The sequence below is a fragment of the Triturus cristatus genome, chromosome 2_2 (genome assembly GCF_964204655.1).
Source record: "Triturus cristatus chromosome 2_2, aTriCri1.1, whole genome shotgun sequence".
NCBI classification, from domain to species: Eukaryota; Metazoa; Chordata; class Amphibia; order Caudata; family Salamandridae; genus Triturus; species Triturus cristatus.
The window spans coordinates 578,599,896-578,612,574 of NC_140582.1; the positions used below are offsets into that span (position 1 = coordinate 578,599,896).

At 48.5% G+C, this 12,679-nt stretch overlaps 1 protein-coding gene across 1 annotated transcript in view; it reads left to right on the forward strand.

Moving 5' to 3' along the window:
- The window catches only part of RXFP1 (relaxin family peptide receptor 1), a 1,268,256-nt gene that overhangs the window by 1,187,174 nt on the left and 68,403 nt on the right, over nucleotides 1-12,679 (forward strand). The window contains exon 15 of the mRNA XM_085641728.1: nucleotides 8,085-8,314. Within this exon, the coding sequence (XP_085497854.1) occupies nucleotides 8,085-8,314 (230 nt within the window). The remainder of the gene's footprint in view (nucleotides 1-8,084; nucleotides 8,315-12,679) is intronic.

A 12,679-nucleotide genomic window follows, 5' to 3' on the forward strand; every position in this document is an offset into this window, starting at 1 on the left:
CTAAGGTATAGGTGGGGGGTAGAGGTTCTACGGTATAAGCAGGGGTAACTTTGCAATGGTATAGGCAGGAGTAGTGTCACTAGGGTGTGGGAGAGGGAGAAGACTATAGGTAGGTGCAAAGATACTAAGAAATAAGTTGGGGATGAAGGAATATAGGTGTAGTTGTACTAGGGTCTAGCCAGGTTAGAGAAACTAGGATATGGGAGAGACAGAGGCAGTAGGATAGGTGGAAGAAGAGGTACTGGGTTATCATAGAAGCAATATGGTATAGGTAGGGGAAAAGATATCATGGTACACTTCAGTGCTAAATGTACTTGCCAATAGGTAAGTAGTCAGGGGTAGAGCAGAGAGTTAAAGAAAATAATTCCCGAGTCAATCATGCAGAAGTGTGCAATAGCTTTTCCTGCCGAGAAACCCCTTCCACTGGCAACTGTTGGGTTTGTAGTAGGTTGGCACACCTTTTCAAAGTGGGAACCTACCTGCAAAGTGTTGATTAATGTCCACAAACATGTACGATTGTTGGTGTTCAATGCATTATGCATGGTTTCCTGCCCTAATAATAAAGAAAGTGGGCGTGGCTTGGTGAGCCAAGATGGCGGTCACACTCTAAGAGTGCCCTGGACCCCTTTACAATCTGTCTCCATCCTGCAACTCATCCATTGGCATCCTTTCAACTGGGGCACTTCCAGCTTCAAGACGCCCTGTCGTGCAGCAACCCAATGACAAATAAGCACCTATGGCAAGTAGGGAAGCTGGTGGTAGCAACCTGAGGAACAGCCCCAAATGGGTCAAAATGGCGGCGGCTTGGCTCATCATCCAGAGGCCGTTTCCGTGATTCCAGGGGCAGAGGAGTGCACCAGAGCCCTGCGGACTAGCCTGCTGCCCCTAGGGGCGTGTGGGTCCTTCCACGATATCGCCCGAAGCGGCTCTGTGAGCCTGAGGGAGCCGCGGCACCTGGAATGGGGGCCTGCCCCTGACAGGAACTGCTGGTGCTCACACAGTCCTATGAGGTGGAAAGGGGACCCTTCAAGAGGTGGCGGAGCTCCCGTGCTGCACCTAAAGTCGGTGGCGATCCTTATCTGCCCTCGACAAGCATGTACAAAGATAACGGATCCACAGCTGGCAGCGCGCCCGAGCGGTTCGGTGGCTGCTGTGGGATTTGGACCTGGGTGCAATACATTGCCTGTGGGACCTGTGGTCTGGTGGCATGCTCCCCTGCTGTTGAGTGCTGTCGAGTCCTGCCCCCTTTGGATCTGCTAAAATAGTGCCGGAGCTGCCTCCCCATGCTCTACGGAGACCAACACTGGCTTGCACCCGGCCTCTGGGACCTGCGATCGCTGGATATTGGAGTGACAGCCTACAGCTGCAGCGGCCGTAGAGGCAGCCAACCTGTGATTGGCAGGGTGCCTTGAGGGAGTGGATGAGTGATGCGATGTGTGGCTCTCCCGCCGGCTGCCACATAGAAGCCCGGAGGTCCCGCGGTGAGCCCCTTCAGGATCAAGCCCTGTCTTCCCCGACTCCTCCTTGGACGCCAAGGGTGCTGCCCGACACACAATCAGAGGGTCTATACACTATGTCACTGGTACTGCCTGACACCCTGGCAGCGAGGTGGCCTGAAGCCTCCACCCTCCAGATGGTATATTGATGACCTGGGGCAGCCCTGCGGCTCTCAGCCTGCGATTGGCAGGACAAAGCTGCTAGGCCTCGGCGAGTTGCCTATTGCGGACTTAGGTGGGTGGACGCCTGAAGCAGTTGTGGACCCACTTCGGGCCCGTCGCGGTGGAACCTGAACACGTCAAGATTGAGGTGGGTAAGTGCATGCAACTTGGCCCGCGACCTGCCCGTGGAAAAGGCCATCCTATCCCCCACCACATAGAGTTCTGCACAGAAGGCGAGTCTGAGATAGCGGTGACACTAAGTTCCCTGGTACCAGCACTGACAGACAGGTGACACAGGAACTGGGCTGCGCCCGGGTTGGGGTCTGGCCCTAGGTGTGCGACATTGCGAGGTGGATGGGAGCTGCATCAGCCCATGACAACTAAGGGGCACTAGGATCCCGAGCAGACCCAAGCAGTCCCCTAAATCGTTACTTCAGTGTGTCTGGGCCCTCACAATATCCAGTGCGCCACCAAGAGAGATTAGCCAGTCGTCACCCCTGTCCTGGGGGTACCGCAGTTGTGTCTCCTAATCCTTTGAATCCCAATCAGGACAGATGGACACAGTGGCCCAGGCACTCTCAACTCCACAGCCTGCAGGGACCTTATTGAGTCAGCGGGACCCTCTCGCACGGATAAACCGGCCAACATCTCCTAGTCAAGGTGACGAAGACGTGATGAGGTAGACTGAGCAACTATGGGGAAGGACAGAGTGGCCAAACCCATGTTGACCGGATGGAGCAGTACGCAATCAATGGCCCCGGTCATGGTGAGACTGCACCTCCTGCGGTTACCCCCTTAGAAGTTGACTTGGCTACCATTCTGCAGTCCATCAAGACCTCTCAGGAGTCAATGGAGACTAAGATCGGGGAGGTTTAAGTGGACATGTCCCTCATTCCACAGTACCCCCGTAATGCAACTGCTTGCATCACCCAAACGGAATCCCGCAACACGAAGGTTGAAGATGAATTCTCCGCTCTGAAGGCGCAAGTAAGGCAGCTCCTATACCACACGTCTGAACTTCATAAGCAAGCAGAGGATGCCAAAAATCAATCGAGTCCAAATAATCTTCGCCTGGTGGGTCTTCCTGAGTGGACAGAACCCTTGCAAATGAACACCTTCATCGAAGACTGGATTAAATCCTGCATGTTCCCGAATGCCCTGTCATTGTGGTTTGTGGTGGAGAGTGCCCACTGAGCACTAGCATCCAAGCCTCCACCAGGAGCCCCACCTCAGCCAATAATAGCAAGGTTTCTGAATTTTAAAGACCCCAACGCCATCTTGCAGGAAGCTCGCTCCCGGCCAGAGTTGTTCCACAACGGCGCCCAAAATATGATCTTCCCTGATTACACCAAAGAAGTCCATGCCCAAAGAAGATCATACACTCAGGGAAAACAGAAGCTACAGGCCCTCAATCTGCAATACAGTATTCTCTTCCCGGCCCACCTCAAGGTGATATCCCAGAACAGGACACACTTCTTTGATATGCCGGAGGCCGCATGGACCTGGGCGACTGAGAAGCGCCAAGTCTGCACGCTGACGTGTGCCCCTCATCCTGGGGCCCAGAGGGGTCTGCGATTTGGCAAGACAGCAGGTGCCCTTGTGAGATGCACAGGGTCTTGCAGAAGACGCAAATCCTGTGGAGTGACTTTCACCTCGCCTGCAGGTTCCCCCCAGGAGAAGAGCAGATCGTTGAGATCTCGGGAACCGGCAAGCTCCCGGGAGAACGCTGAGAGACCTGACCCGACACCCATATGGTGCTCCACAGACTCTCCGGGGCCAATGTTTGCAGACACCGACCTTTCACACAGCCCCCATATCAGATCTTAAGTACTAACAACTTAATCCGGATGAGTGTGAATCCCTAATTGTAGAGGGGCCAAATGCATCGACCCACACCATGCTACCTTAGCTAGGTTTTTCTTGCACTCCTAGTCTCTGTTTACCGGGCAACAGATGCTTCAACTGGGGAAGTATGGGGAGTGGGGTTGGTTGGGACACAGGGTAGGGACTGTTCTCCCCTGATTCTGATTTGGTTTGTGTTAATCTGTTTCCCTGCGACACTGTGCACAATGCTATCGATCTCTTCCTGCCCAGTCCAAATGACACAGCTGACTGCCCTCAGCCGCCCACAAGACCTAACCCTTGGGAACGCCTAAGCACCCCAGACCTCTGGCCCCACATGTTGCAACCCTACTATAATGACGCAACCTTATACCGGGAGCGAACCCCTCAGAGTCCTCTCATGGAACGTTAAAGGACTCTTAGATAAAATTAAACGTACTGCGATTTTAAAATATGCACGGCGGACCCACCCAGATGTCCTTTTATTGCAGGAGACACACCTGATGAGAAATAGGTGTCCCTTTGTAGTGCGTCAGTGATTCGACAGGTTGTGGCACTCAGGGTTCACTGGTATGGCAATACTTCTGCGATGTTCCCTTCCGTTCACACCGGCCCACACAGTACGCAACCCTCAGGGCCATTTTGCCACCCTCACAGGTACCCTTGGGGATGCTCCCATCAACCTGATGTCAATTTTTGCCCCACTGGCAAACCTAGATTCCACTCTCCAAGTAGCAGTAGCGACAATATCCTCCCTCCCTCACTGTTCGACAGTGATTGGAGGAGACTTCAATGCATCCACGTACCTGCTAAAGATGCCACAGGCTCACTGTCTCCCATAGAAAAGCAGGGGCAGAGCGTCTTGGAGACTGATCCTCCACACTGTGCCTCTGCGATGTTTGGTGAATTTGGCACCATACGACACTGCAATACATGCATGTATTGATCTAACATAATACCCACTCCCACATTGACCTCATCTTCATGCCAGCCCCGTATTGCAGGTCAGTTACAGAGATCCAAATCCTGGTGGGAGGCGTATCAGACCACTCCTGACTCCTGCTGCAGCCCTATATGGACATTGAATGCATGGTTCCTTCAGGACCCAGATTATAAACAAGAGATTGAGGGTAAACTGAAACATTATTTTCACACCAATGAGCGCACTGTCCAACTTTAGGGGACACTCTGGGTGGCGGGTAAGGCCACAATCCGTGGGTATGTCAAGGGGTTCCTTAGGCATAGATGGTGGATCCATGACCATCATCTCTCCCAACTTGAAGCCAGAGCCATCCGTCTCGAAATGGCGGTGGCTACAGCAAACACAGAAGCAGATCGCTGGCAGCTTCACGTAGTACAGGAAGAGATTAGGACTATCTCCCTTAAATTTACCAAGATGATCTGGCGATCTTCGGTGACCGGGGTCTATGGTTGGGAGACAAGAATGGTAAATTGCTTCATTGGCTCGCTACACACCCCCTGGCTAACCGGATAGTCCCTGAGATTCGAGACCCCTGAGGGCAGGTCTTTTGCACCTCCGCAGATATCACGCAGACCTTCACTAACTATTATGCCGGACTTTACACAGCAGACCGCCCACGTGACTCAACCGTTGGCTCCCTCTTCCTGCAGAATGGCCCCCCTCCGCAGCTCCCAGAAAGGGACGCTAATGCTTTGGAAGAGCCAATTACTCCAGAGGAGATCTGCACTGGCTACCCGCAAGACTCCTGGACCGGATGGGCTGCCGGCGAAATACTACGCGCTGTTCCGGGAGATTCTGATCCCACAGCTCCATGCCCTGTTTGATGAGGTGCTGGAAAGAGGCACCTTTCCCCCTGTCACCGACACAGCCATCATTGTGGTTATACCCAAACTGGACCCTCCCCCAGCCTCATGCTCGAACTACTGCCCCTTCTCCTTAATTAATACTGAGAATAAAATCTATGCTACGATTCTCACCACCCGCCTGAAGCGGGTGATCTGCGCTCTCATACACCAGGATCAATGAGGCTTCATGCCGCATCATAGCACCCAACAGTGCCTGAGACGCCTCCATGTGGCCCTTGCTCACCCACATCTTTTCACACCGTACTTAGCCTCAGTGCTACTTAACTTTGAAAAGGCCTATCACACGGTTGACTGGAGCTTCTTGGGGAGTGTGCTGGAGCAGGTGGGTTTTGGTCCTCATTACCGGAAACTGGTAGGAGTCCTGTACTCCAACCCATCTGCCAGGGTCCTTGTGAATGGGGCATTGTCAGACGCCTTCCCCATCAGGAGGGGAATCCGACAGGGGAGCCATCTCTCCCATCTCCTGTTTGCTCTAGTGATAGAGCCCTTGGCCTGTATCATAGATGCGGACGAACAGATAAAGGCGTGGCACTGGCACGTTTCCCATGAAGAACGGATCGCCCTGTATACAGGCGATGTCCTGCTCTTTCTGGCTGATCAGGCCAAATCAAGACCAAGGTGCCTTCATATACTCCAATCCTTTGGGGGAGCACCAGGTCTGCATCTTAACCTGGCTAAATCCAGCTTGGTGGCCCTTCACGCGTCACAGGAATGTGTGGACTGGCAAACACAAATTCCCTTACAGAGACGTTCCTTTAAATATTTCGGTCTGTGGGTGGCCCTTTTCCTGGAGCTGACTTAGAGCCTCAATGTCAGCCCACTGCTCAAACATACAGAAATCTCCATCGTTGCCACACCCTTCCGCTCAACCCCCTTGGCAGGATCGCCCTCTTCAAAATGATGGTTCTGCTCCACCTCCTATATGTGCTCCTGAATCTCCTGCTTCACCTCCCTTGCAACTGGTTCCGAGGAGTAGATGGAGTGCTCACGACTTTTCTCAGGGGTGTCTCACGATCACGTCTGGCTCTCACACATTGCCAACTGCCCCCATATGATGAGGGAATGGAAATGACAAATCCCTTCCTGTACTACCTGGCCACACGCCTCCTGGTGATTCACGACTGATTCAATGGTGGATGGCCGGATCCGGCCTATCAGCCAGAATTGGAGAGCCTCGGATTCCCACGGACTCAGGCCATGTTGTATGGGGCATCAGTTTCTCACACTTTGCCAGCAGTCATCCGTACGACTTTCCAAGCATGGCAATCCGCACTGCGGCACACTCAGTGGGACCGCAAAATTACACAACAGACATCCCTTTGGCACGGCACCTAGCTGTGGGAGGTTGGTACATTAGTAGGCTTTCACAAATGGGATTTCATGTGGATCACTCGCTTGGGGGACGTGTGGAGGGGTGGGCACTTGTCCTCCTTCCAAGAGCTGCAGCAAACATATTACCTACAACCCAAACCCAATTTTACAGATACCTCCAATTGCGCCATGACTTGACCCTCCACGTTCCGTACCGCTCTGAAATCCCGGGTCCTATGGAAGCTAAGATCCTCATGGGAAACCTGGGGAAGGGGGTAATATCTTGAATCTACCGATTACTGATAAACAACACCCCATCCACCTTAGACTCCCTCATGACCAGATGGGAAAAGTGGGTTCGCTCATTAGAGGAAGAAGACTGGAGAGATGCACAGATGGCCCCAAGGGTATTAACCATGTCAGCCAGGCTCCATCTCATTCAAATTTACTAACTTCACTGGGTATATTTTACTCCTGGGCTTCCTCCCATCCCCTAAATGCCCTCGTTGTGGGACAGAACAAGTTGACTTTTACCACATGGCCTGGTCCTTCACTAACCTCTCCAGCTATTGGAGGTTGATTGTAGCGGAATTGAGTGGCATACTGGGTTGGACGGTCCCCCTTAGTCCTCTCGCCCTTCTCCTGGGAGTGACGGATGGATTGGACGGTTCCCGTAATGACAAACTACTCTTGGGGACCGCCACATTAGTGGCCAAGAGAAACATTGCAGTGGCATGGAAAGATTCAACAGCTCCCTCGCTTGCAAAATTGCGCAAGGGAGAGGACTGGTGCGCCATTCGAGATAGAACTGCTTACAAGGCGCAAAGCTGCCCAGCCAAACACGGACGAATATGGGGCAAATGGTTGAACTTGCTGGACTGAATGGTCATGGATAATGGTAGGGGGGCTGTGGAACACGCTAAATTCTATCCGTTCCTAAGCTCAACGGGGAAAATTCTGTGCTTGTGCTGAATTGTCTAACATGTCACAGTGACGCCTTGTTCTATTGGTTGGTTATAAAATCCAATAAAATTAATTATTAAAAATAAATAAAGGCGGCCCAGCGTGGCATAGGGGTAATGTATGAGGGTAGAAGTGATGCCAACGCTAATTTGTGCTTGTAAGTTTGATGATGTACTGCCATGATTTTGTCGTGTTACAATAAAACGATTTTTTTTTTAAAGAAACAATAAAAAAAGTGGTGAAAAATCAACAATATTCTCATGGTTTCTGCTGCCCTAATTACATATTGTAGTTCCACTAATTCTTATTCTGTAAACTAGAATGAGGACCTTGAAAGCACCATTGCATTTTTTTTCACTGCTAAATCACAACGAGATGTGGAAAACCATTTGTGAAGTAGGTTCTAAATGATTCCTCCATATTCATGTTCAATATTCTTTGAATCTTGTTTCTCTCCTAAAGATATTTCAAGAAGTTCCAGTACTGTGGATTTGCCCCTCACGTGCGGACTTGCAAACCGAACACAGACGGTATTTCATCTCTGGAGAACTTGCTGGCCAGCATTGTACAGCGGGTGTTCGTGTGGGTGGTGTCCATAGTCACATGTTTTGGAAACATCTTTGTCATCTGCACGAGACCGTACATTCGATCTGAAAACAAGCTCCATGCAATGTCCATCATATCTCTCTGCTGTGAGTAGATTCTAGGAATCTAAATAGTTGTCTCCTGTAGCAAAGTTCTAAAATAATGCATACTTATATCATGCATGCAAAGCAAAGTTTAACAATGCCTTAGGAAGCCTGGCAAATTGAAGTAAATTAACATGTGTACATTGTTTTAATGAACCTTTGTAAACTGTATTAAAAAGTGCACCAATTAGCAAATGGTTTAGCTAGGAATATGTTCAGAGACAGCAAGAACTATACAGACCGTAAAAATACCATTTTAGTCTGAAAGGCAGGATAAAAGCCTTGAATTTGTAAATATGAAGTGCCAAGAGGTGGGTCACGTGCACACTGTGTCACTGGAACCAAGCTATACCTGGCTGATGAGCCCTAACTAGGGCAAAACCATTCCTGGGTTGCCGGTGCTCCGGTTCAGGGAGGACCTGGCTTGGCAGTTCGGGCTGGACTGTTATACATAATAATAATAATAATAATAATAATAATAATAATAATAATAAAAATAATAATTGGAGCATGGTCAAGACTGGTTTTCATATAGCTGAGACCATCCTGAGGTGACATGGTGTGCAAAATAATGATGGACTGGGATGCGGCACAAGTAATTACCAGTGGTTGAGATTAATTTAAGTACTTCATCAATCACTTTTTTGTATGCTCTAGTGTGTTGTTCCAAGTGGGGCGGGTATGTCCAGATGTGGGCCCGTGCACACTGTCACTGAAACCAAGCTATACCTGGCTGATGAGCTGCAACAACGGTGAAACCAGTCCTGGGTTGCTTGTGCTCTAGTTAAGAGAGGGCCTGCCCAGGCAGCTCGAGGAAGAATATACCTATTGAAGCGAGGTCAAGCCTGATTTTCATATAGCTGGGTCCAAATGAAGGTAGCATGGTGCGCAATATAACAATGGGATGGGATGTGGCCAGAGTAATTACCAGTGGCTGAGATTAATTCAAGCATTCCATCTTCCACTTTTTTGTATGCTTTAGTGTGTCATTTTGGGGGCATGAATACCACACATGCACATGCCTACAAAATAAAACTCTTTTTCTTTACAGTTACCAATAACAGTTGGATTTTACAAAAAAGCAGGGTAGCGGAAGCAACACAGGGTAGGACGTGGGGATAAGAGAAGCAACATTGGGAAGTTTGTGGTGAACGGTGAAGCAACACAGTGGAAGGCTGAGGGACTGCCGAAACGGCACGGGAGGGGACCCGAAAGCAACGGCAGGCTGGAGCGAACGCAACATGAGGGTTGAGGGAAAACAACAAGCAGAGCGCAGGTGGGGAAAGCTATGGGGCGAGTTCAAGAGAGAGAAGGGCATGGAGAAGCAACAGAGAGCAACCCAGAGGACAGTGGGAGAAACATCACAGAGGGACACAGCTTAAAAACACATGCACTCTACTGTACTGCTTCACACATAACAAAAAAATAGTGCTTGGAAAGCAAGCAGTAGAACCAGCGATGCCAACCAACCAAAGAGATTGTAAGGAGGCAATGCTCAATTGGAGGGACAAACATAAGAATGACAAGCTGGAACATGAAGAAGAAGCAGCAAATGTGAGTGGCACAATAAGCCAACCAGTGGTAAGCAATGGGTAGGCTCCAAACCACTCTATGTTCTTGGTAAGCCACAATATGCCTCACAACAGGCAGCGCATACACTTTCTAAAAGACTTGACATAAAAAAGTAGGGAAATGGAAGTAGATCTGGTCAAACAGAAGCAGCCTTTTCAGATCTTCTGTGGCTGTGCCTTTTTATTGGTGGTTCCTAGATTTCTAATTAGTGATTGGTGGGCTGATCTGTATGTGTGTGAGAGAGGGTGGATGGGTTTCCAATAGGGTGGCTTGCGCTTTAAAGGCAGATATTGTTTGCTGATGGCTTCCAGCTCCCTGCATGGTGTCTGTGTTCACTAGAGCACCTCACTGTGTGGACATCCACCTTCCACTATAGATGGCTGCACTTTCCATGGTGCTTTTCTCTGCTGCTACAGTCGATCAAGACCACCTCTTCCCCCATTGCTAGGTATTCTTGGTGAGCTTTTTGAGATTTCCTGAAATGTTAGGGGAATGAGTGTTGATAGGGCAATTTCAACAACATTTAGTCCTAAGAAAAAGGTGAGAAGCCATGAGTGGTCATGATCTCCTGATGATTGACAAAACAGCTATCTGCCCTCCTGCTCGGACCGACACTGTCCCTTCATCCCCTTTCCCATTGTGTTCGCACCCTGAATTCTCAGAAACTGAAGTCATGTGGTGATCAGGGGTGTAACATAGAATTCTGCAGCACCTGTGGCGCAGTGAGGTCCAAACCCCCCAGGGGCCCCCCAACCCTTGATGGGGGCCCCTATTCAGACGAATGCCAATGAATATCTCTAAGATACAGGAGACTCAGGGGGCCCCTCGTCACATTCTGCTGGGGAGCCTCATCATTTGGTGTCACACCTCTAGTGGCGAGGAGTGCAAAGAAGTCCACTTCTCTCCCATTCCACCCAAAAGAATGACATTCAAATACAAGGCTTCTGAGCATATCTGCTGCCACCACCTGGGTTAGAGAAAAGGGATTAAACCAATGATTTCAGACAGGTGAAACTTTTAGGAAAAATGGGAACCTTACAAAAAAAAAATTCAGGGTAGATAATAGAAACTGAATTTCTCGATGTGTCCATGTGTTTTTATTTACCTTATTTAGTTATAGGTTTTAAAATTATGTTTATATTTATTTCCAACCCAGAATTACGAAAAATAGCTTTTTATGCAAACATTCTACTGCCATCATGCTATTTGCCCAGACATGGCTCTACACTCATGCTAGCAGTTTAGGTTCAAGTAGGATCAACGCCCCTCGCCCATGTTTCCTCAGCTCACTGGGAAGCAACCCCCCGACAACAGCCAGACTTTAAACAAAGAATCAAAAGAAAGTAAATTGGTAGTGGAATGCATATAACTGCTTCCAAACAAGCACATCCAACAAAACCATAAGAAAACCAATGGCAACTTCGCATTTGAAAGATGTTTCAGCACGTGTCATATATTTGCAGGACCCTAAAAATAGTTTGCTCAAAAACGAAAGTGAGGTTAGTTTTTCGGAACTGTTTACTGCTTACATTTCTGTTATTGTACATATCAGGGAAGCCTGAGTACTTAGTTTTAAAGTCTTTCATACTGAATTACCAGATTCAAAATAATTGAAAATCATACCAGACTGGGAAAAACAAACACTGGGCACGTTGTGCATCCGTGATAGTCAACATTTGGGGTGCCTTTTATTATAAACGGACGGGTTTAGGCTTCAATCAAGTGTTCTGGGACTCGGTTAATTTACATTTAACTGCATAATGATTTCATGATATGCAAAAGAGACCGAACGTATAATCATCAAGGCCATAATGTGCTGGATGTTGTTCAATCAACACCCTCTAACATTTAATTTCAGTGATTAAACATAAGAAGAGAATCTTTCACAGTGTCCACATAAACCTGGAAGCACATCAGGTGCCCTTTTTATTGAGCCCCGAATCAAGGCTGTGCGCAACAGGGGTTGGAAATGAATGACATCATAAATGAACAAATGAAACTCACTGAAAAAACACAGTTAAAGACTGAGGTATGGTTCTGACTCAAATGCGAAAATCCCCTGAAATGTACCAATGTATGGTAAGCAATGCAAACAACACACACCATAACGCATGCCATGCTCAAAACACCAGTTTGCTAATGGCACAGACGCAAACAGAAGAGCTCTCAAGAGACAAATATGGTGTTGGTGTGAGCTATAGCATGCATTGTGTATTGGACGGAATTTAGGGACTGATTTATAGGTAGCTGCAAATGAAGAGGTATTACTACAGTTGTAGCACATTTTTAATCACAACAAAATCTGGGAGTATTCCTGAGAAGCTGAGAGTGTCTCTACCTTTAGATACTGACACTCATTATCATTTACTAATTCAAAACTGCAACAAGTGTCGATTTTCAGATATAGAACATAAACAATTCAAGACATTTGCACAAATTAACTTTATTTCCTCTTCTCAATGGAGAAACTATTTTTGTTGATTGTGAAATCCTACCCTTAGATCCACGTCAGTTTCCTATCCTGAACACGACATGCTAGAGCAGAGCTCTTAAAACGTTTGTAGGTTGAGCCCCCCAGCTAAATTGTTTTAGATGTCAGGCCCCCCCCCACCACCTGACAAATTTCTGGAATCTGGTACACTAAATAATCGACCGCCACCCGCATATCGCAGGCCGAATCTGGCAAATAATATTTAACACAATAAGAGTGTTTAGTAAACTGCAGGTTTGTGAGTGGGTGTGGTTAAATGGCAGAGGCTTATTACTCAGCTCAAAACACAGTTTTCCAAAATAAAA